This window comes from Falco punctatus (assembly GCF_963210335.1).
Source record: "Falco punctatus genome assembly, chromosome: 12".
Classification (NCBI taxonomy): domain Eukaryota; kingdom Metazoa; phylum Chordata; class Aves; order Falconiformes; family Falconidae; genus Falco; species Falco punctatus.
The window spans coordinates 34,415,205-34,439,208 of record NC_137592.1 but is presented as its reverse complement, the minus strand read 5'-3'; the positions used below and the strand labels follow the sequence as shown (position 1 = coordinate 34,439,208).

Below are 24,004 nucleotides of genomic sequence, written 5' to 3'. Positions count from 1 at the left end.
ACAATTGTTCTCTCCCAGCTGTGCTTGGCCATGCACTCTGGCACAGAGACACACACCCGCCCGCCATAATGGTACCAGCATTAATTTATTAAAATTAATCCTGAAAAGTAACCATACAATAAGTTTAAAAAAAATAGAATCTTGTAAAAAAAAAAACCCAGGTGCCCCCATGCCACACCTCCAGCTGGCAGCACCATGGGGCAGGGCTGGTGGGGAAGGGATAGGGAGATGAGGGGACAGCCTCGGCAGCGCTATGCCAGCCTCAGCAACAGGGCTGCAGGGAGACTAGAAAAGCTGCTGAGGCTCAGCCCTATAGGGCAGGGCCAGGCAGAGCAGTGCGAGGCTGGTGGCGGAGCTGGCGAGGGGCCGTACAGGGTCAGTTGCCCCTGCTCAGCACCTGCCCCTGCCATGAGCATCCTGCTGGCTCCAGTGGTGGGGCCCTGGCCTGGGCCCAGCCCAGCTGGGGCCCCGGCTGGCGGGGGGCTGGCCTGGCAGGCGCTTCTGGGGAGAGCAGGGCCCAGAGCCCCTTCTGGGTCCCTGCTGGCTGGTGCCAACCCTTGTCCCAGGCTGCTGTTGGGGGTCATGGGAGGCAGATGGCATGGTGCCCTGGCTGGTGTTGGAGGGTGCACGGACCCGGTCTCACTGGCCTCACCTTTATGGGTCTTGGCCCACAGGGAGCGGTGCGGGTGTGGTATCGCCCTCTGCAGAGCAGGCAGAGGCTGGGCCACAGAAGAGAGGGGACGAGAGTGTGTCCATCTCTTCCTGCAACCCTCCGCAGCTCCATCCCAGGGCTGCCTCTGCATGTCACACACTCTTTGAGTAACCAAAGATGCCCACAGGGAGGTACTTGACGTGTGTTGGCCACTGCGCTGCCAGCTGGAAAAACTTCACATCGTTCCACTCCACCCCATCTATGGAGACTGAGAGGAAAGGGTGCAGTGAGCTGCAGCCCCATCACAGGCAGCCTGTGCTGCTTGGCCTGCCCTGCGACAGCCCCCACGGGGCTCGTACCTCCCTCACCTCGCAACATGGTGTTCTGGTGCTTGGCTGTGCAGATGAGGCGTGTGATCCCTTCGATGACTTGGCTTTTCGGCTCCAGGTCCTTTTCTTTTGGTTTCTTGCTCAGGAACATCACTGGGGGCCAAGGACAGGCAGGATCAACGTTAGAATGTCCCCACCTGGCCCTGGGTGGGAGCCCTCACCCCAGGGCTGGCTGCACTGACTGGTCCCTGCTGGGCCAGGTCTCAACCATGCCCTCCTGCGGGCTCCCCCCCTGCCCTTTCTGCAACAGACTGTGGCCCCACAGCTGGAAAGCATCCCATGGTGGGGCTTGATTACCTTTCTTGTTTTTCTCCTTGGTGACCACGGTCATGGCCATGGTGCTAGGGGGCACCAGCTCCCCTGTGCCAGGGATGCGGCTGACCTGGAGTGAGCGGAAGTTGCTCTTGAGTGTGTTCTTGATACCCGTCTCCCGCTTCTCACCCTCCTTCTTCCTGTCCAGCCCTTGTGTTGTCCAGTAGTCCACCTGCAGGCCCATCACCTCCACACCAGGGCTCAGGGACCTGGGCAAGATGGGCAGCACCATGCAGCGCACAAGTGCTGTCCTCGCTCCTCTCCTTCCCCATAGCTCAGCTGCAGTGTGCCCAGGGGGCACGCTGGCCCAATAGCCACAGGATGTGGCAGCGTCACCAGTGAGCACCTCAAACCCCTCCACCCCAGTCCCCACTGCCTCAGACTGCACGGGGCTTCCTTACCCAGCACCCGAGAGGCCGCTGCTGACAGAAGGGGAGGGTGGCGGGGTGCTCACAGTCTCCTTGCCATAGGGGACTGCTCCACTGGCAGCTGGTGCTGAGCTCAGCAGGGAGGGGGTGCAAACTGTGGCATCATCCGAGTCCACTGGAGAGGAAGAGTATGGGTCAGGGGGGGCTGGGGGACACCAGTGAGGGCCTCCCTGCAGTTGAGAAGGAAGCCAGGGACTCTGGGCTCCCAGGGACTCACCAGAGGCACTGAAGGACTGCTCCACCAGGCCCACCTTCACCACCTGCAAGAACAGACAAGCCGAATGATCCCCAGCAGCAGCAGGGCTGTGCAGTGCCCCTCTTCCCCAAGCCCCAGCTGCCCACTGGCCCCTCAGCACACTCACCCCCACAAAGGGCACAAACTTCTGGCAGGAGTCCTCATCGGGGCTGCACGAGGAAGAGAGGCTGGTCAGGGTCTGGGTGTGCTGAGCACCGAGTGCCATGCGGCTAGCCTTGTGGCCCAGGGACCCCCACACTGGCAGGGGCCCATTGCTGGCTCATGGCCACCGGGTCTGTCTCCTCTGCCCTCCCTCCCATGGGACCCCCTGTCCCCGACATGGCAGCACAGGGCACACTACACAAGGAGGCAAGGAGTCGGCCCTTCCAGTGCTGGGAGAGGGCTTGCATGCGGGAGGGCAGCCCTGCCCCACTTTGGGGTCACAGCTCCTCTGCACGGCAAGAGGGATGGACGCACATGGGGGGAAGGGGGGGGCCAGGCAGCGGCACAGCAAGCACAAGCCAATACCTGATATAAAAATCAAAATAGAGACTTCTCTTCCTTGGGTGCCAGAAACCAAGAGAAGGGAGAGGTGAGAGTGCAGCTGGAACATGAGCGTCAACCCCCGGGGCAGCACAGTGCTGGCTCGCAGCCCCTAGCCCAGCCCAGCCCAGCCCTGGCAGCCAGTCCCCACCACGGCAGGCAGTCACAGCCCACAGCTGCTGGAGGGGCTGAGCACACCAGGGGGTGGCAGGGGATGGCACCACAGGCCTCTCGCCATGGGAACCCCAGCTCCCCTCAGCACTATGCTGCTCGCCGGTGGAGTACAGCATGGGACCTCACTCACTTGTCCCAGTCTCCCATAGCCCAGACTGGGGCCACATGAGGCAGGACAGGCACCCAGGGCCACGCTCACCTCTTCTGCTTGTAGGTCAGCATGGCCTCGGAGATGGGGAGCTGGTGAGAGAGGCTGGCTCCAGCGATGAACTGGGCGACGCGGCCTGCAATGTCCACAGTGTCTGTGGGCACAAAGAGCCATGAGGACCTGGCGGCAGCTGGGTTTTCCCCCAGGGCACTGCTGGCCCCAGCCCGGCCCGCTCCTCACCTGCGATGGGTGGCTCGGCCCTGCTGAACAGCTCCCGCCATGCTGTGTCCAGGAAGAGGGTGCTGTATTTATTATCCACCGAGGCCAGGTACTTGGCCAGAGGGTGAGAGCCTGCAGGTGGGAAGGGTGACGTTGGTGCAGAAGAACCCAGGCTGGTGGGAGAGGACAACCCCAGGGCCGGGCTCGCCCTGGCTCTCACCCAGAGGCACAAGCAGGAAGCGAAGGTAGTTGAGCCAGTCAGGCGTCTTGCTGGCCAGCTGCTCCACGAAGAAACGGAGGACAACGCTCAGGTAGCTCTGGTCCCCTGCCACCACCACCTTCACTGGGGGAGGCATGTGGGAGTTACAGTTACAGCTGCCAAAGGGAGAGAAAAGGAGACTGTCAGAGGGGTGCAGGAGGGCTGGGGGCAGGGGACGTGCCTGCCAGCCCAGCCGACCCAGCAGCAGAAACCCATGGCTGGCAATTTCCAGCTTGCAGAGCACTGCTGCGGGCACAGCCAGCACGGGGATCCCCTGCTTTCCCCAGGGCCTACACCTGCTCTTATGGGGGTGTCCACAACCCCAAAGGGTCCTAACGAGCCCTGGGGGAGCCAGGGCCCTTCCCAGCCTTCTCTGCAGTCACCAGGAGCTGCAAGGCTGAGCCCAAGCTGTACTCACTATCGCTGGATGCGAGAGACTGTGGTGTTGAAGGCTGCCTGGATGTCCGCCACGGAGCAGGTGGATACGACCAACTGCTTGTGCGCCTGGAGCTGCTCACTCACGTACTGCCAATGCAGAGAGCTTGGGTTAAGGCACCCTGGGGGGGGGCACGGCTGTGCTGGCCAGCAGCAACCCACGCTTGCCCTGGCCTCTGTGCCCCCTGGGATAAAGCTGGGGTCCCGTTCCCACCCATGCTGTGTGGGGAGGCTGAAACCATCAGGTCACCCCTGGCTGCACGCCTGAGCACCCCCACTCCTCCCAGCTCTGCTGCAGGGGGCTGGCTGCCTGGGCCCCCTGCTCTTCCCTTTTAGCACAGCAGTCACCACCCTGCAATGGCAAGGGCAAAATTGTCTCAGGGACCAGACTGTGCTCCTTGAGATAAAGGGGTTGGTCCAGGGACCCTCTGGTTTAAATCCTGCCATCCCACAGCAGGACCCAGCTCATGGCTCAATCTCCCTCTGCTCATGCCCTTGCTCCTGCCCACTGTGGCACTCCAAAATCTTTTCTGTGCCTCTTGAGGTATCTGTGTGCAACTGAACAGTGGTAAAACAGGCAGTCATGCTAGACAAGGGGGCTTAGAAGATGCCATGACAGGGTCTGAGAATGGTCATTGATCCTTTTTCCCCCCCATCAGGACAGGAGCTAGAGCAAACACACCAAGGATGTGTGGCTTGGGTTGACTCCGCCACCTCTTGCTGACAAGCCCTTTCTTCTGCCACAAACCCTGCCTGGATTTTCCAGCGCTGTTTCTGGATGTCAGATGTAGCTGCAGGATCCCAAAGGGGTCTCGCAATGCTTTATATAACTGCTGTTTGCATGTTTGCACACACGTACATGGCCCTGCTCACCTTCAGCAGTCAACTCCTCCATGCATGGGGGAGGCAGGGGCTGGGCCCGTCCTCACATGGACATGATGATGTCCATGCATGAGGCAGGAAGGCCTCACATGCCTCTCTGCCCAGAAACCCCAGTCCGACAATGCAGTTAATTCTCCCTGGGAGCGGTAGGCTACGCTCTCCCATCTCTGAGTGCGGAACGGCACCTCTGCTGCTTCCCAGGGCCTGGTGGCAGCAGGGGTAGTCTGGCACCTCTGCTAGGGCATCCAACAGTGCTCTGACCAGTGTGGTCAGTGGGAGCCTGGACCAAGTAGTGAGGACACGAGCCACAGTCCATTAACCAGCCTGGCTGGGACCGCTCAGGGCACTGAGATCTGGGGATCCAGCAATGCTGGTGTGTGGCACATGATGGAGGAGACACATGAGGCTCTTGTGTACACAGCTCAGCACTGTGTAAGTGCACTGTCTCCCTGAAGGAAGGGCCATGCTGGGGGAGAGGAGGGCACAGCTGGTGCCAGTTTCCCTAGGACACCCTGCCATGCCTGGGAGAATCTCCTGGGACCCTGCTTACAGCTTCCCTCATGTATCCGGCTCCTGTCACGGCTACTTACTTGCCCCTGCCACTCAGCAACATTCACCAGCACAATGCTCTCGGGGAGCTGCTCATCCGAGACCAGGATCTGGTTCAGCTGATCGTAAACAGACTTTCGGGGCACCTGTCATAGCATCACCACAAAGGTTAACCCCAGCCACCTGCCTTGGCTGCTCTGCCCACAGATGAAGGCCTGGCAGGGCTCTCAAGTAAGAAGCCTCCAGGTGAGGTGGCTTCCAGGGTCTCACCTGGGTGCTGTGCCATGAGTCAGGAGAGCTCTCACTGTCCAGGCTGCTGGCACGGCCACCCTGTCCCTTTGAGCTCTGCCGGTCCTTCACAGAGGTGCTGCGGGGACGCCACAACTGCTTGCTGTCTGCCTTGCTGTGAGCGAGAAGCAGGAGGGGCGACACTTGAGGAAATCCCATCCCCACCAACACCCACTCACGCCACGAGCCAGCGTGAGCCCCCTCAGCCCTGGCACAGGGCGCGGACCAGCCTCACCTGGGGGACACGGCACTGGGGAGTTCGGCTTTGGTCCCGGGGCCCAGCTGGGCCAGCCTGTCCACACTGCCCTCCCTCACGGCAGCCTCTGCTGGGGCCAGCTGCGAACACGGCTCCTCTGCGGCCAGCTCCTGAGGGCCACACACAGTCACTGTGCACACACTGCTCTGCCTGCCCTGCTCCCTGCACCCATGGGTGCCCCCACACAGGATAGGTCTGGTGGCCCTGCTGGAGAGCCAAGCCTGCAGGACCTCAAGGGGGCTTGGCTGCATCTCCTGCAGATCCTAACCCTCCTTCCACTCTTGCTGCTTCCCAGCCCAATCTACTTGGCTCCCCAGCCCTGCTCCCAGGCTGGTGGGCACTCCCGGTACCCCAGAAAGCAAGGTGGGGCCTGAGGGATATATAGCCCCGCTCCACACCCCTGTAGCCTTGACTCACCACTGCAGGGACCTCTAATCCTGGCTCCTCCTGTGGCCGCAGCACTCCTGGCTTCCGCTTGTCTGCCTCGCCCTGGGGGACAAGGGAGTGGGGTCAGAGCAGGACACAGTGCTCCGAGCTGGGCAGCTGACAGTGACCCATGCCTGGCCTCACAGAACACATGCTCCCACAGGGGAGCCCAGTGTCCCCCTGGGACCGACCCCAGAGGATGCCCCCCATCGCTACCTGTCCGCCTGCGCTGGGAAAAAGAAGAGGAAAGAAGGGAAGGAGCAGCCCCAGGCAGGTGCTGCCAGGAGCTGAGGTCTCAAGAGGGAGCTGCAGGCACTGTGGGGATGCTGGGCTGGCTGGGGAGGGAAGGGGTAAGAGGTGGTGGTTGTGGTGGTGTAACTCACAGGGCTGCCAGACTCTTGATCCTGCCCTTTCTGGCTGTGCAGACTGCCGATCTCAGTCTGGGAACCAGAATGAGAGACTCCCTCAAAGAAACGCCTGCAGAGAAACAGACGAACGGACGGACAGACAGACAGACAGACGGGAGAGAAAAAGGCAGGAATAAGAGAGGAACAAAGTCACCACAATCCCAGCACACCCCCACCAGCCTGTCCCAAGCACAGAGCACTGTGGAGAGGTCCCCAGTGGGACACAGGGCCAGACACCCAAGTGTCCAAGCGACACAGCCTAGCGGCAGACCTGCCAGCCCCACACACCATGGTCTGCTGCAGCAATGCTGGACGCAGGGACAGGATGGGGCCACCCCAGTCCAACAGGGCTAAACCTGTGATCCCAGTGAGTTTGAGGCAGGGTCCCTGTCTCCTAGCCAGATTTCTCTCTCAGGTGATCCCCTACCACTGCAGGGCAGGGTGAGGAACCACCATCTTACTGGTATGTGGTCTCAGTCAACACCACAACTGCTGAACCTCCGTGTCCCCTCTGCACCACCACGGCTTCCACAGATCTCCTCTGCCTTCCTTTCTGCTCCCCCTCTTCCACAGAAGGCTCCTTGCCTCTGACTGCTGCTGCAGCACAATTTCAACAGCAGTTTCCACCTTCCCTTTCTGCTTTCCCCTTTCCCAAGGCTCTGGAGACCACTGTATTGCACACAGAACCACACCTCAGGCAGCACAGCGACGTCCTCTTTTGTTCCCCAGCATTTAAATTTGCCCTTTTTTTAGGTCTCTGAGCTGATGTTTTGGTAGAACTGCACGGTGCAACTCCCAGGTCCTGTTCCCAAGTCACAATGGTCAACACAGGAACTCCCCTGGGGCAACAGGACTGTCTGTGCCACCAGTGTGAACTTCCACCTTTGTTTCCCCTTTTTCCACCCATTACCTTTTTGCCAAGGACTCCCTCTGCATCCTGCGGGGCTGCTCAAAGACCAGTCTTTAGGAAACCAAGCAGGCTCCATCCCTGGATCTCACCTGTCAGCTTTCTCAGGACCCTTGCAGCCATGGCAGCTCATCTACAATGTGTGACTTTCCTGTGGAACATCTGAGCTAGCTTCCCTCTAAGCTGTACATATGTATGTGCTCACTAACTCCCAGGAAAAGTTTCTCCCGATTTGCCTGGTTTGTAGATGGGGATTCCAGGTTGCAGGTTTCCAGGGATGGCCACAGAGGTGTAGGATACAGAGCAGTTCTTCTGTTAGAAAACAATGGAAACTCTGCCAGAGTCCTATTACCCTTGTCTGGATATAGCTGTCTGCAGAATACCTACAGACATCTAAATATCCTGGCTGCTCCTTTTACTTTTAACATGTCTCCTCTTTTGGATACAGCATGCTTTGCTGCCAGGCACAACAGTGTTTGTCAGGTTCTTTGCTTTTACTGCTCCTACAAGGACATTTCAACTCAGGAAATCATGGCCTCCATCACAGAGCAGCTCTTCAGCAGCAGTGTTTGTACTGGCTGGGAGAAGTCAGGGCTCAATTTTTCTCTCGCTGGCTCCATGACCAGCTGCTTCATGACATGTTCACTTACCAAAGCTCCAGGTTTAGAGTCAGAATTGTGCCCTGGTGGGTCATTTTCTCCAGTTCATACAGGGATAAGTGATGTCTGCTGTTATTAACATGTTTCTGCGCTCTCCACCCCTCCAATCTCTGCCACAGGATCCCAGGCACTGTCACCAGCCTGCACAGTCATTACTTTACACTGGCCTTTTCTCAGCCAGCAATTTCAATCCATACAGACTCTCAAGTTAATAACTTAACATACAGACTCTTACATTAATAACTTAAGAGTCAAATCAGAGAAATATGTAAGTGTTCTAGTAATTCACACCCCATTCAGCACCTCTCCCACACTCCTCTGTATTGTCCCCATAATCCCACTAGAAGGTGGACATACCCCTGGCTCCACTGGTACCTCAAAAAGGTATCTTCATCCCTTCTTTTTTCTTCAACACTGGGTGTGTCTGGACTGTATACACTTGATCTGGCTTTCAACACCCCATTTAAATGGGGCTGTCTCCCCCTTTCCCATGACAGCTCTATGTGTTTCTGCCCTCTTGCTTGCAATTCAGAGCCTTTCACCCCTAGAGGATGTGCCACACTGAGCACAGAGCTCTTCTGCAGTTCCCAGCTTTCCCTGTTCTGCAGCTTAAAGGCTGTAGGCATGACTGAGTCTGAGTCTCAGCAGGTTGAGATTTAGGTAAATCCCAGACCTTCTGCACAGCCTCCTTCTGTTTGCAATGAATTAGCCCCCTCTCCCCCATCCACTTTCCCAGTCACCTATGGAAACATTTGCTCTTTCACCCCAATCTTCAACCAAAGGCTCTGACTGTTGAGATCTTACCTAACAGCCTCAGTTCTAGCTCCACTTTCACTCCAGTGCAGAAGCAACCCACAGCTGTGTGGCCTCCTGAGCTGACCAAAAGCATGGCTATCTGCTCCCAACACCACTGGTCCAAGCCAGGGCACTGGCCACTGCTCACCCTCAAGGACTACCTTAAAGCCCTTGCTCCACAGAGGCCTTCACAGTGTCTTGCAAGGCTGTCTATGACAATAAAGAAATCCAACTCGAGGATCACATCTTGAATTTACAGGCTGCGCTGGAAGGTCATCACCAGCTGAGAAGGCTATGCAGGGCCTTGGTACCGTGCTGTCTACACTAAAGTCTACGCTGAAGACCGTAGCAGTTGGCTCCCACATCTCCTTAGAAAAAGTACAGACCCAGTAATGTGAATTCAAGGGAATACACACTCAGCGTTGCCAGAAACTAAGACACTGGAGAGCAAACCAAGCTAGGAACGCTTCGTGAACCGGCTGCAAAACAGCCCAGGGCCCAATAGACTGTCCTACCAGAGACGGCAGCAAACACCCAAGGAACACTGTGATGGCAGGCATAAGCACAAACCAGCACTTACTCTAGGATGCTCTTCCAGACCAGATGTTTGCAAGCAGGCACTTGCAGAATGAGGGCAGGGTCTTATACTTAAATACTTTCAACAGACTTTTCTTACAGTTTCTTTACATAGTTTACATACATAAAACGGTTATCCGACCAGAAAAAGACCTTCCTTTTTCTCCCACAACACCTGTGTTTCCTTTCATGAGAGATCATGTGAAAGCCCTTGGAGTTCAAGCAGGCCACCTCAGCATCACCCCCTTGCACACATGCCTGCTGGCTCCTTCACAACGATTTGTGGGTTTGTGGAAAGCATGACTTCTGTCACGTTCCTGTTTCTTCCCTGGTGTCTCATGGGTTCCTGAATCCAGCAGATTTAATTTCAGTTTGCTTGTGACAGACCAAGTCTGCTACCCCTGCTAAGTACCTTCAGCAGCGATTCTAACCAATCCAAATTATATTTCAATACCAAACTGTAGAAACAATAATGACAAGTAAGCTTGGCTTGGCTAGAAGAGACCCAGCACACTGTGAAGCAGCCAAGTAGAAAGACAATAAAAGGCAACTTTCTCACAAAAGGACAGCACAGAAACAGAACAGCATGAGCAGAGAGGCCAGGTAAACACAGATCCTGGGGGAGAAAAGCCTGGTTTCACTGCATGGTCCACTGGAGACCTCTATGCCAAGTCAGCAGTGCTTGGCAGAGCAAGTCAAGCCACTGAGTGCCTGGGGAATGAGGTGAGAAACATCGTAGATGGTTGCTAGTCACAAGTCTCCACAAAGGGTGGGAACACAGCATGCAGATCTCACAGGGACACAAGGACTGGCCCCAACAGTCACAAAGTGCTCAAAAGACAGGCATGCTTCAGCGTGGAGAGCTCTGAGAAGGCCAGGGCTGTCAGCAGAAAGATATGAGAGCTGGGAACAGCAGGGGCTTAGATCAAGTAGGTACTCTTCCAGCAGATCAGCAAGTGTCAGGTGCTGGTCTGGCAGGAAATTAAATGAGACTAAATGTGAAGGAAGGCAGTTTTAATGGGGAGTTTTGAATTTATTAAACAAGATATGTACGTGAGGAGCTCAGTGGTGCCAACACAAGATGGCAATGGGAATGGAGACAGGACAATGCCTTCATTAGCCCAAGCAACAGAAAAGTGTCAGGGTGTTTCTCCAGGTCCTATAGACTGTGCTGCTGACCTGTGACTCCCTGCAACCCTTACCTCAGGGTGGGCTTGGGTGTGCTGTGCACGCTCTCATTGTCCTCAATCTCCGGGCCACTGTCACTGTTGTTGCACTCTTCCAGGCTGTCATAGAGCAAGCCCAGGTCTTCCTCCACCTCCTGGGTCTGGTCTACAGGGTCAGAGTCCAGGACCTGTGGGACCAAGCCCAGAGGGCAATGAAGAGATATGGAGTCACCTGAGTCCCAGGCCAGGCACGAAACAAGCTCCCTCCCAGCCACAAGGCACACCATGGTACTGTTCCCACCTCAGGGAGCCAAATCCAGACTGTGGAAGAATCAAGTGACACTGTCAGCATGACAGCCATAGGAATGTCAGACACCCATAACACGTCCTGAGTGTTAAGACACCTGGGAGGACCTCTGCTGGCTGTCCTGCACACTCAGTGCAGGCTTCCAGTCAAGACCAGCCACCCCCAGGCTGATGTTAGCTTGCTCTCAGTCATGAACAGGATTGCCCCTGCAATGCCAGCTCCTGGGGCAGAACCAGTGTATGACAGCACCCTTCTGCGGCTGGCCTCTCTCCCCAACAGGAAGGTGTGTTTGATTTGAGCATGAGGCTCAGAGCTGCTTTCTTGAGGCAGAAAGCTTTGGAAAAGCCAAGGCCCGGTCTGTGCCATGTCTCACACCACCTTTGCTAACACCCCTGAGCACCTGCAGCTCATGCCTTGTGCTCCCAGTGAGTGGGAACCAGCACTCTGACCCCTACACATCTGCAGGAGACACTGACAGGTGGGGCAGCCTTCCTGCTTCTTACCTCCTCCGTCACTTTAAACCTCTTCAGCAAAGCCACAAATTTCTGCTTGAAGTTTGGTTGCTAAAACAAAACAAGAGAAGAAAAAAAGATCAGTAAAACTATGAAATCACGTTCCAAGATGACTAACATACAGTACACGGTTGCTCTCTTTTATATGCCATCAGCTCCTTTCTGGGTCCACAGGCCCAAGGTCAGCTACGATGTCCCTTGCTCTTTATTTAAATCTGCTGTAGGATTTGGACTAAATCTGGACTCCGATAGAAGCCACTGTATCCAGGTATGAGGGAGGGCACAAGGACTTAAACTCTCTCTGCTACAGGCTGGAATAGCACTTTCTCTCCATTTAAATCCCCTTTCTCCCCAGACCGTCTGGTTGAGGAACGCCACCTTCAAGCAAGAAAGGATGGGGAACAAACTCAGGAACAAGTGCCCAGGGACCTGCAGGGCTGAAGCAGATGGGGATGAGGAGATGCTTGAAGAGCAGGGGGTTGGCAGGGCAGCTTCCCACTTCTGCTGACAGGCAGAGGAGCAGCTGATGGCTCACCCTTCCTTGTACCAGCCTTATCCTTCCTCAGGGATGGAAAGAGACCATGTCACAGCAGCTAGTCAGAACTGTGTCACACACAGATCATCACTGATACAAAGCCAGGCTAAACACAGCACAGACTGTGAGCTGGGGTACAGCTCTGAGCAGCAAGCTAACTTGTTAGTGGCAAGAGGTTTGCCCCTTTTTCTCAGGCTCCCCCGCTCTTCACCAGTACCAGCAGTCCCTCCAAACTCCCCTCACTCCCTGCAGGGAGGGGAAGAAGTGAATCCCTTCCATCCCTTTGATCACATTGCAAGTGCTGATATTACTCTGGTCATTGATGCGGTTCGGATCATTTTCCTCCTAGCCTTCTTGGTTTTCCTCAGGTCATCCTCTTCATCAAACAGATCCTGCAGGCAAAAGGTCACAGCACAACAGAGCAACTCGAGTACAGGCAGCAGCACTTCCCAGAAGTTCCCCTGCTCTACACTTGCTCCCTATTTTGAAAAGCTTTGGTCTACCTTACTCCTTCAGTCTTGCTTCTCACTTCTCCCACCTCTCTCTATGCAGCACCTTCTCCTTCCTTAGCACTGTCCCCCAATAGATGTTCTTCCCCAGTGCCTTTGCCCCCAGGCTATACGATCCACAGGGACGTGTACCAGCAAGATTCAGAGGAGAAAGAGAAACTTCCTGCAACAGTCCTTGCCACAATCTAAAACTCTTCTCTCCGCACTCACCAGCCTTCCCGGGACCCATGTGTTGTTCTCCTGCTCTCCCCTCTCCATGGTTAGCTCAGAGGGCACAGCACCTGAGCTCACAAAAGGTGTTCTTCCAGGGATCAGCCTAAATACATGGGGCCCTGATGTCTTAACCCAGCACGATGGGACAGGTAATGTGGAGGACCCTGAACAGGGGGTTGTCCCTGTGCTTGATCAGCATGCTAGTACCAAAAGTTTTTTCTGGCCTCGAGTGCAGGCATCACAAGAGGACAGCAAACAGCAATGGCACGGCTCATCACAGGGCTGGGATGGGCCTGCCACGTCTGACCATTCTCAGACCCAAACTGCACTTCTTCCTAAAATCTGTTCTCTCTCAGAGAGAGGGCAGCCTTTGGCCTCTTACCACAGGGAGACAGGGGAAAATCATGGTGCAAGATGCAGGGGGCTCAGCAGGGGTTTTATGCTGCAGACAGGACAGTTGCAAGGACAGATGGGTGAGAACTATGGCTCTCCAAAGTCCCTCCCTTGCCCTACCATGGACTTGACAGCAGCCCATAGTTCTTCCTGCTGTCAGGTATTGTGGCCTTCTGCCCTCTGAAACCGTAACAAATGTTTACAAGGGAGGTAAGAGGGCTCAGGGTGATTAAGACCCTCAACTCCTGACTCCTGCCCCAGAAATGGGACCAGGACATAAGTCACCTTGCCAGGCCTCCCTTACCTGACCCTGCACAGCATCATCGCTGGCTTCCTGCTCTGAGGAGAAGCTGTCATCCTCTTCTTCAGAGTAGTTATCAATGTCTGGGGAACGATCTGAAAGCAGACAGTGCAAATACCACAGCTAAGCATGACACCTGTCATGGCACCAGCGAAATGATTGGTATTGTTGGCAGACGCTTGGGGACACACTCCTTTACCCATGTCCTGCCCAAAACGCTTGCCTTCAGGTCTGTGATGAGTGCTAACACACCTGAAGCTTTGATTTTAGGACCTGAGGGGACACTCCCGTCCTCATGGTCAATGGGCTGACTGGACAAAGAGTAGATGCTGATTTCAGCCACTCGAATGTTCACGTCCTTCATGTTGCTGTGGAGGCCCAGAAGCTGTCCACCGTCCGTTGGGTGCTGCATCACCTAGGCAGACAGACAAGCCCCCTGCCAGCATGATACAATGGCAGCTGGCAGCCCACCCCCACTGTCTTACAGCTAGCCAATAACCCAGGGCATTCACAGAACCGAGCACCTGCCAGCCAGCCCAGCTCCCTCCCCAGCACTGCCACAGGGAGGCCATGTGAAGCTCCCCTCTGTTCTCAGCACCCTGTACCTCAGCCATGTTAATGATGCCCACTGCGAGCGTCTTGTAGCCCAGGATTGTGCGGTTCTTGTATCTCTTCCTCCGCTGCAGCATGATCTGTAGTTTGTTGCCATCTCTCTTGAGAAAGTGTGGGTACTGGGGAAGGGAAGCACAGGGAAGACGACAGCATGAGGGCAGGGCTCTGCACGACACACAGGTAGAAAACTCTCCCTCAGTGCTAATGTACAGCAGGATCTGACCTGCTGAGCTTGAGGTGCCCTTCAAAGGCCACCTGCACTTTGCATCATCCTCCAAATCCCCATGCCCAGCAAAACAACCCCTGGAGCAACGGAGCAGCTGGCCAGCAGCAGGAATCTGTGCTGTTACAATCTGAGCATGGGCAACACAGGAGGCCTCTCCTCAGAGTTCGTCCCCTTCACATTGAGCCCCCAAAGCCATGCTTGCTGAGAAATGCCAGGTGAGGGGAGCACCAGGGAGCCCAGGGGACCAGGCAACACAAGGTACCTGCAGTGAGAAGGTCAGCTCCAGCTCAGTCTCCATCAGGCCACCAGGTGGGAGGACGTATTCATTTGATCTCAGGACTCGTTTTGAACCCTACAACAAGATTGGTAGATGCACACAGCTAAGCTGGAGCATCTTGGCCACAGACTCTGCTGCACCACACACACAAGTCAAGAGTGTTCACAGTCCGCAGGGAAAGAGCCAGTGCCTTGACTTTATCCTTTTCCACCTCACAGAGCCACCTTACACACACCAATTAACACTTTGCAGAAAGCCTGCAGTTTCTCCTGGGCTGCCAGAGGCCCCTTCTCCTTGCCCACCTGCCAGGGAGCACTTGCTCTTCCCTGGCCTGCTCTGCTTAACCCAGCTTCTTGCACTTGGAGCCCACCAGATGCTGTGGAGGGACACTGCTAGAGCCAGAGGGAGCCATGCATACAGCAACCAGTAGAAGAAGAAAAGGGTCCCAACACACTCCCTAGCCAGGAAAGGGACAGCTCCTGGAGCCCATCTCTGCCCCCCAGCACACAGACCCCTGCCTAAGCACAGCTGGCCAGGACAGCTCTGCTGGGACCAAGGCAGGATGCCCCAGGGAAACAGCAGTCCTCCTGCCTGCTCAGCTTGTGTCTCAGAAAACTCCTAATCTTGGTTCCTTGGGCAACACTGTATCTCTCCACATATACAAATGTTTTTTTTGCCCCAGGAGAACAGTAAGAGAGGCACTCTAACCGCATGCCCACTCCAACTCTTTTCTTCTGTCCTGTCTTTAATTAATCTCTACAGCTTTGCTGCTGACAGAGACCCTGAGTGACTTGGGGGATGAAAAATGCAGTCTGCATGCACCAAGCTCTCTTGGTTGCAAGGTGGCACAACTCAGATCCCACAAAAGGCCCATGCCCACTGGCTGTACCCCTGGCAGGGCTGTGGGACCAGCTCCAAGTATAAAATAACCCATGGTGGTTCCTCACTCTCTCCTGCCTCCCTGTGAATGGGCTAGCAAGATCAGATATTGATTTAGGGAGGTAACAGCCTAGTTACAGGCCAGTACATCTGTTCTTGCAAATCAGTTATCATTGCTTTTGTAAGCACTCCTTAAATTAAACCATGGGCTAGGGAGCAGGTGGGTCAAAGCTAATCAAATAGGCACAGCAGTTCAAAGGAACCAGCTCCCACCTCATATATGTTGCCCCTTCCCAGGACCTCACTGCATCCCCTACACCCTTCCCAGCTTGATCTTGATGGATGCTGTGTCTGGCAAGATCCTAAGCTGGCCGTGGCCAGAGACCCTTCAGCAACTTAGACAAATCCTAGATTTGACTAAGGTTAGGTGAGCTCAGAGCACCCAGCTCTTCATCTCCACTGCAAATGGGACAGCAGCCCCAGAAGTCATGACAGGAGAATGCAGGTGGCACCATAAAGGAGACTACGGCTACCTCCCCTCTGCAGTCAAAGAGCATGGCAATGGGCACGGGCATATTTCAACACCCAGCAAGCACCAAGGAAACTTGCTGATGGGAACTTCAGCACGGTCCGGCAAGCCTGGGTGGTGCTGATATAAGACCTTTCTTGCACCTGTGTTGCTGGTGTTACCCATGCCAGCAAGGAAAAAACCCAAATAACCTATAGAGAGGAAGCAAGAAAGGGCTCCATATTTTGCAGTGATGCAGCGCTACAGTTCTCACTGACATCCAAGCAATAACAACCTCTAGCAAAACCCTTGCTGGTTTTCAAGAGGCCCAATCTGAGCTGTCTGCAACATTGATCCCAGTGACTGTGCCAGGAGTGAGGCTTTCCTGTGAATGGTATTCCTAAAACTGAAGAGAGGAGTTGGAGCTTATCCCCTTCACCATCTGTGAGCTTTCCTGGCCAAGAACGCACTGACTCTTCCTTCCTGAACTCTTAATAAGAGATGATAAGTGGTCACTGTGACAGTGACCATTTACTTTAGCATGTTACCATTTGCTGTTTGTTGCAGACAGACTATCCACCAAAGATTCATTCTTTCGTCAAAACACACATACTGATGCAATTATTCTTCTTGCAGATGCTATTTCTGGGGATGGAGTTACAGCAAAGGAAAGGTGAGATCAGCCTGGGTGGCATGTCCAGTGAGTCAAGGTTTCATAAACATTGTCATTCTGTGTGTTACTGTCATTGACCACTGCAGAAGTACCACACCCAGCTCCAGTCATCGGCTCTGGCCCTAAAGTGAAACACTGGTGCACATCCATGTGGCATTGCAAGGACTGGGACAAAGACTGGTTCATTATCACAATGCAAGCAGAAAGGAGCAGCAGCGGAGCCGAGAGACCCCCTAATCAGCAGCACTTTTAGGTCCGGGACAGTCCTTGACGGGTGCAATGACCTGGCAGGCTGCATCATGGCTGAGCTGAAGCCCTGGGAGATACCCAGTCTGTGGCGTCACTGAAGGTAGAGAGACCATAACGTCTAAGCTCAGCCAGCACTTGGGGTAAAAAACAGGGCTAGACATTGTACTAGAAATGCTTGAGGTACAGTCCTCTCAGCAAGGTAAAGCCACTGCCGTAAAGCTCAAGTTCAGCCTGTAAGGTACACCAAGTTTCATGACATGGATGGTACTCACATATCCAGTAGGAAACATGGATCAGTTTCAGGAACAAATCATGACCCAGCAGAAACTAGCATTGTTCCAATTAAACAGATTAGAAACTGGTTATTTTTCCACCTGCGGGCTACTACCTGCCTACCAGCAACAGAGAATTAAAAACAACTTAGGATTTCTAGTAAGGTTGACACAAACCTCATGAGGTTCAATAAAGGCAAAAGCAAAGTCTTCCCCTAGGACATCCCACAACTTTGCTGCCTGTGAAGCACCCCAGGGAGCAGGACAGGCTCTGCAGAAAGGGACAGCGGAGATCCTGGCAAGCATCAAGGTACCCCTACAATGGCAGCATGCCCTGTTGCAGCAATGACACTGATCTCAGCCTCAGCAAGTGTGCAGACAGGGAAAAGGGATTCCTCCCCTCTATTCAGCACTGATGACATCACAACTAGATTCCAGAACCAGTCTGGGCTCCCCAGTACAAGACAGACATTTGCAGATCAGAGCAAGTCCAGCCAAAGACATCAGGATGATCAGGGGCTGGACCACAGAACATACAAGGAGAGGCTGAGTGAGCTGGGTTTGTTCAGCTGGAAAAAGAGAAGGTGAAGCGGTACATTACTGCTGCCTACAGACACTTAGCAGGAGGGTGAAGAGAAGACAGAAGTGAACTCCTCTCAGAGGTGGACAAGAACAGAGTGAGAGACAACAGGGATGAGCTGGAGCATGAGGAATTACCATTAGATGTTGGGATTTTTTTTTCTCTGTGAATGCAGTCAAACCTTGGGGCAGGACACACAAAGACAGGATTCTCCATCCCTTGAGAAATTCAAACCTCAACTGGACATGGCCTTGAGCACCTGATATAGCTCAGCTGTTCTGCAATTTGAGTAATGTCAGGCAAGACCAATTTCTCAGCAAAACAGTTGAGTATCACCACCAGTACTACAGGAAAACTTATTATCAGACCATTACATGAAGATCAAAGGTGACAAAGACAGTTAAGGAAGTGAAAAGCAATAGGGAGAGGTTGTGGTCACAGATCTTCACTACCTAATAGATTGAAAACATACAGGACCTTTCACTACTATACACAGGTGCATGATGCGCCGGTCTGGTTTGTAAGGTACAATCCCCAGTTTCAGGTATAAATCTGTACTGATGGGTCTTGTTTAAAATACAGGGTTGAGGCTAGAAGAGCATACCAAACCCAGAACAGGAGAGAGAACTGACATAGTATGGGAGACCAGGCCAAGGCAGACAGCAAAAGACCACCCAGAATTCAACCTAAAGGTGCATTTTGCGAGAGAACAGCCCATTAAATATCATCAGCAAATTTCATTATTTAGGGGGTAGCTGGGATTGCTCAGGCAGGAGTGGAAAATCCTACAAGTGATTGCAAAAAGATTAGAAACAAAGCATGACTGAGGTGTAGACAGAAACCTCTTCATGTATCTTCCATGCATAGCAAGAAGGAGCAAAACATCCAAGCTCCTGCAGGGAGCAGGGCCAGGGCAGCAGGCAGGCCTGGCAGAGGCAAATGAGCTCAGCCTGGCCTGTTTTGTAACACACATTCTGGTCTATGTAGGGGCTGCCAGCATCATCCCTCTACAGCAGCACCAAGGGCTGAACCTGAGTCACCAGCCACATCCTGCAAGCTGCTGCAGCAGGCTCTGCATCCCTCCCACAGCACCTGTCACAGGAGCTGAAAGTTCTGGGGTTTGTTTTCTTCTTTCTTTGATTGTTTCCTCTATTCATGGCTCAAGGCTGGGTGTTTCTGAATTATAGCAAGTCTCTCTGCTGAGAGGAACAACCGCACTTCCCTTCACACCACAGTTGGTTATGATGCCAAGACAGATATCTGCACCTTTATGGAGCCGAGTCAGGCACATCTGAATCTCTTAATGCCATGCTGAACAATACACAGAAGGAACGCTCTATGACATCTCCAGTCTGTTGAAAGATATAATGAGGGATAATGTTTAAAAACCACGCAAGTGATATGAGAGTAAATCCCCTTTTCCACAGTAGTGCAGACTTCACCTCACTGGAAGCCACTGAACATTAAATATTCAAATCACTTCTGGGAAATGGGTGTGTTCTGTAGACACAGAAAGTGCCCTTAGTCCTTTGACAGTGGTCTTTTTAGATGAAGGCACAAATAACAGCACACACCACACTTGGAAACTTGTATTTTAAGACCAGAAGGGCATGATCACTGCAACAAGGAGATCAGATACTCTAGACAGGCTTACACCACCTTCTGGGTCACGTACATTCATTCAGCAGACTGTCTCCAGCGCTGGGGCTGTTGTCTTGGTGCCAGTCCCACTCAGGCAGGGTCAGAGCTTTGTTTCCATGCAATCTGCCTTTCAGAGCACCAACTTCCTGACAGGTAACTTCCTTAACCCAACAGAGCTACTACTGAAATGAGAGAAAATATAGCTCCCCTTTCCACTAGTCCCCAGCTGCCCCCTTGGGAACTTGCAGGTCCTCCACAAATTACATGCATCAGCTGTTTCCATCCAAAAGATGGAGATGGCAACGCTTGCCAGGCAGCCTTCAAACAGCTTCTTGCTAGCGTGACTCATCTGTTACCTAGGAGAGGAGCAGGAGGGATGGATCCATCTGAGGCCATTCTGTAGGCAGGCTGTGGTGAAGCTGCCTACGGCTTCCATCTGCCTTCCAGGAAGGCTCAGCAGTGCCTGACCCTGCCAAGGCGGCTGGTCAGGCAGGTGGAACCAGCCTGGGGAAGCATACAAATCCAACCCACTCCCACAACGAGTGTCAAGCCACAGGGTAATGTGGGCAGAAGCATTCTCCTCCAGTTCCCTTCAGCTTCGCAGGGAGCCTACATCAGCATGCAGCCATGGGCATGTGGCCACACAGAGAGGAGGTGACCACGTCTAAATTAAGCCCCAGAATGCAGTCTCCGTTCCCTGGCAGGGAAAGGAGCCCTGCGGTGAAAAATCCCTGTGACCTCAGTCACTGCTGAAGCCTGTTAATTTCTTTTGCCAACAGGTTGCAAAGTTGGCTTGTGGCAGGGATGGGGGTGATCTGTTTGCAAGAGCTAGAGTCCCACTGTGCAGCCTCCTCCAGTCTCATGTTTGCAGTGCATGAGAGAGAGGGCAACTGAGGATGTACATGCTCAGCACATGGACGCTCTGCCATAAGGGGGGCTGCCTGGGAGCCCAAGGTTCCCCAGTCCACAGAAGCACAGACAGCTTGGGCCAACAGTGCAGGAGATAAAAGGAGCAAGGGACCAGCCTAGCCCTCCCAGACACATGGGACCCACAGCCCCCAGCTCGCTCCCAGCCCCCGAGTCCTGTGCTGCTGGCACCCGTGGCCCAGCCTTGATTACTCCTGCATTTCCAGGGGCCAGGCAGCTCTCTCCTGCCCTGGCTGTACCCTTGCTAAAACCTGCACCAAAGGGGGACAGGTTCTGGGAGTGAAATCCCAGTGCTTTCAGCTCTCCTGAATGGTACCATACACACAGGGATAGAAAGGCCAGCAAAGTGGGACACTGACCAATAGTGTGTGGACCACAGCATCCTCCTGCTGTCCTCACTCCAGGCCTTGAGTTTCACACATTTCGCTTTCAGTTCCTTCTGTGCAGGTGAATCAGGTCTGCCACGAAGGCAAACCCCAGCTCCCAGACCTCCACTAATACTGCAGCTTCCAGCACTAATCCAGGATTTAGATCCTAATATGCGTGGCACAAAGAGCTTTGTGGGAGTGCAAAGCTGCTGAGCTCCCGCCCCACAGTGCTTTCAATGGGATCAGCAGCTTTTCTGCTAGCTGACAAGAACAAAGGAAGGACACCAGCATCCCAGCTGTGTAAGGGAAGCTGTGGTGAGGACAGCATACTCAAGAGGCATCTTGCTTCCATGCTGTCCTTTCGCAGGCACAAAGTATGTGCCTGCACCCACAGAGACCCATCTCTTCACCACCCGCTGCAAAGAGGGAGGGGGAAGGGTCACACATACCAGGATGGCAGCAAATTCCCTCCACCCTTGGTGACAAAGGTTCTCTCCCTTCCCCTTGGCCTGGCTGAGAGTAGAGGCACCAGGCCCAGCGGGAATGCACAGAGAAAGGGAGGGGACAGCAAAGGCAGCAGTGAGATCACATGGGGTGCAAATGTTAGCAGAAGTCATGCACAGAGCTGCTGATCCCTTGCACCCTTCCGTTCCCACCCTTCACTCCCCAGGGAGGGGATCTGGATGGAAGACACTGCCAGAAACCACCAGTGCTGAGCCTGTCTAAAGGGTCGGGAACAGTGGTGTAGGGGATGCCAAACTCCGAACAGCAGGTCAAGAGGAGGATCTTGGCTGAAGCAGGCAGGGAAGCAAGAAGCACTCTGTGCCAGCGTAGAGGCCTAACCAAATTCATCTCTGATAGAAACAAGCACCAGGCAGCTTGCTGCTGTCCCTGGGGCATCATTCCCACCTGCCTGAGAGCCAAAATCTCCCCAGGGGTGCTAATCAAGACAGAAGCAAAGGGTGGGCACAAGGCAAGGGACATGCAGACCAGCACTTCACAGAGGGCACAAGGATGGGCTTGCTGCCATCAGGCAGCAGCAAGGAAAGGAACATACCTGAATCTTCACAGCGATAAGCACTGAGCTTAGCTCTTTGTCCAGCTCTTTCAGCACTGTGAGTTTCTTCAGGCGCAGACTGCAGAGCCTGTAAGACAGAGAGAATGGGACACATTCAGGCACCACCATCCCTGGGGTCCTGCCACATGGTACCCAGTGCTCGGAAGGCAGCCTAGATGCTTGGCCCAGCTGCAGGCACAAGCTTGGCCGAGGAACACTGGCATTCACGCGCCACCAAGACAGCCCATTGGGGAAAAAAGGAAAGAAGGAAAATTAACAGAGCTAAAGCAGGCTTAAGGGATTAGCATGCAACAGGAAGTCCAACAGCAGGCCATGTGGTAAAGAGATCCCTTCCCAAGTAGGGCTGTTGCCAGCTCTGCTTAAATCTACCTTGGCCACAGTGCTGTTTATTTATAAACCAAAGCACTTAAATCCACTCTTATCCTGGACTTAATTAAGGCAAATGTTCCCATGCAGACATCACAACTCAGCTCTTCTCTTGCACAGTACCACACAGAGCTGACTCGGAAGCTGGGCAGCAGCAGCCCCGCAGAAAGCCTCATACAGCAGCACCACCCTGACAACCTCAAATCCCAGGGACTCAGTATGGTAAGTGGCACCTCCAGGAAAAACCCAGGAAAGGTGCCTGAGGCTGAGTGAGAAGAGTTACTTTTGTGGCTCGAAGGACTAGTCAGTGCCTGTGAGCCAGCCAGCCACCCTGACCTCCTGCCTAGGAGCCTGCAGCAGGACCCCCATGGAGAAAGGAGCTATGTGTCAGAAGCACAGGCCAAACACATTTTTACAAGCAACACTGGCACTCTCAAGTCTCACAAGTAGCCTCTGTGCTCCACCCTGTGTCTGCACTGCTGCAGCCAGTGGTACCCGGACTTTTGTGGATACTAGTGTGCTGTACCTGAGATTAGGCCACTCTTCCTGGAAAACAGATGGCCTGCTACCAAATACCTTTCTGTCTGATACACTGTGCTCTCTGAGGGCCAAATCTATTCCCCTCTGTGCTTTCTCTTCCCCCCCCCCCCCCTCCCCCTCCAGAAGGAAAAAACCCAACTGTCCTTGCTATGCTAACATACAGCAACAGTGTAAAACAGCCCAGAGGTGGAATGATACTGGAAACGGACAGACAGCTGTACTGCAGGACAGGTTTAGGGCTTAGCAAGCACTCACCTCCTACCATGTGCCTGCCCTCCCTGCTAAAATTATTTTAGCTTGTGCAGAAGGTTTGCTGGACTGTGACTGCAATCCTGCTGTTTTGTCCTTTGTGTTTCGGTAGCAGGGCATGGTGGAGACCAGAAGTCAGGAAGCTGGGAGTCCTGCCTCTTTGCCAGATGGCCTGGATTCCTTCAGCCAAAACCCAGGGCTACAGCCCCCTAAGCCCTCATACCCACCTCCAGCACTGTAATCAGTGATCCCATCCCTGTCCACCCTTCCTGTTTGAGCCTCTGCTTGTAGGAAGGGAGAAATCATCTAGGGCAGGCTTCTTGCTCCCCAGAAACACTTAGGCAAGGCTAGGAGTGAGCAGTGGGGAGCGTGGCCAAAGACAAGGAGGCCACCTCTAGGGCAGGGAGGGCAGGACTGAGTACTAACAGAAAGATGGGTTACAGCAAACCACACCAGATGTACTAAGAAAAAGTCTTCAAAGAGGCTAAGCTTAGCTAACACCATTGCTAACCAGTTCTAACTTTGACTGTCCCTAGTCCCTAGACAAGCCACAGAGAGGAATCAGGCTTGAATGTATAAGGCAAGTACAGAACATGTACTCAAATTTTCCATACAGCACATATCTAGATGTGAGTTATCTGTGTTAAAAAGTTATCCCAAAAAGATTAAAACTTCCATAAGGATATCCAGTCTTAATTGGAGGATATTGAAAGATTATAATTCTACCTAGCAGTTGTTCTCACTGTAAAAACACACTCCTTATCCAAACTAATCCATTCATTAGCTCTTCATGCTCCAATCTGAGGCACTTCAGAGTCCTGTCGGTACCTGGTATTTTTCCTCGGGGAAGAGTACATGCATACTGATCAGCTCTGCCCACTTGGGCAGCTCTTTTATTTCCAATAAGGCACTTCAAAGCTTCTTTCTATCCCTCTCCAGTTTTCAAGGTCTCTTTTACACAGGGGGAGACCCTGTACTCTGCCCCTGGTCCTTACCGAACCACGTACGGGAAGGTAGTAACCCCCTTCCGCTCTCTGCTCATCCCCCCCTGCAGCACTCAAAAGATCTCACAAGCTCACGTATA

At 53.8% G+C, this 24,004-nt stretch overlaps 1 protein-coding gene across 3 annotated transcripts in view; it reads right to left on the bottom strand.

Annotated features, from left to right (window-relative positions):
- Positions 1 to 66: 66 nt before the first annotated feature.
- Positions 67 to 24,004, bottom strand: part of LOC308071990 (phosphofurin acidic cluster sorting protein 1-like) — a 69,754-nt gene continuing 45,816 nt past the window's right edge. The window contains exons 2-25 of one of the 3 annotated variants that reach the window (XM_080408229.1): positions 21,745 to 21,832; positions 14,576 to 14,665; positions 14,081 to 14,206; positions 13,728 to 13,890; positions 13,479 to 13,570; positions 12,371 to 12,451; positions 11,516 to 11,575; positions 10,742 to 10,893; positions 6,579 to 6,672; positions 6,187 to 6,258; positions 5,749 to 5,879; positions 5,496 to 5,628; positions 5,267 to 5,371; positions 3,778 to 3,884; positions 3,321 to 3,475; positions 3,122 to 3,232; positions 2,933 to 3,035; positions 2,545 to 2,577; positions 2,144 to 2,186; positions 1,999 to 2,041; positions 1,755 to 1,896; positions 1,339 to 1,562; positions 1,021 to 1,134; positions 67 to 920 (exon numbers count right to left, since the gene is read on the bottom strand). In XM_080408229.1, the coding sequence (XP_080264355.1) occupies positions 805 to 920; positions 1,021 to 1,134; positions 1,339 to 1,562; positions 1,755 to 1,896; positions 1,999 to 2,041; positions 2,144 to 2,186; positions 2,545 to 2,577; positions 2,933 to 3,035; positions 3,122 to 3,232; positions 3,321 to 3,475; positions 3,778 to 3,884; positions 5,267 to 5,371; positions 5,496 to 5,628; positions 5,749 to 5,879; positions 6,187 to 6,258; positions 6,579 to 6,672; positions 10,742 to 10,893; positions 11,516 to 11,575; positions 12,371 to 12,451; positions 13,479 to 13,570; positions 13,728 to 13,890; positions 14,081 to 14,206; positions 14,576 to 14,665; positions 21,745 to 21,832 (2,578 nt within the window). In that variant the 3' untranslated portion in view covers positions 67 to 804. Of the gene's footprint in view, positions 921 to 1,020; positions 1,135 to 1,338; positions 1,563 to 1,754; positions 1,897 to 1,998; positions 2,042 to 2,143; positions 2,187 to 2,544; positions 2,578 to 2,932; positions 3,036 to 3,121; positions 3,233 to 3,320; positions 3,476 to 3,777; positions 3,885 to 5,266; positions 5,372 to 5,495; positions 5,629 to 5,748; positions 5,880 to 6,186; positions 6,259 to 6,578; positions 6,673 to 10,741; positions 10,894 to 11,515; positions 11,576 to 12,370; positions 12,452 to 13,478; positions 13,571 to 13,727; positions 13,891 to 14,080; positions 14,207 to 14,575; positions 14,666 to 21,744; positions 21,833 to 24,004 lie in introns of those variants that run through there. The other 2 variants (XM_080408230.1, XM_080408231.1) reach the window with 2 other exon arrangements.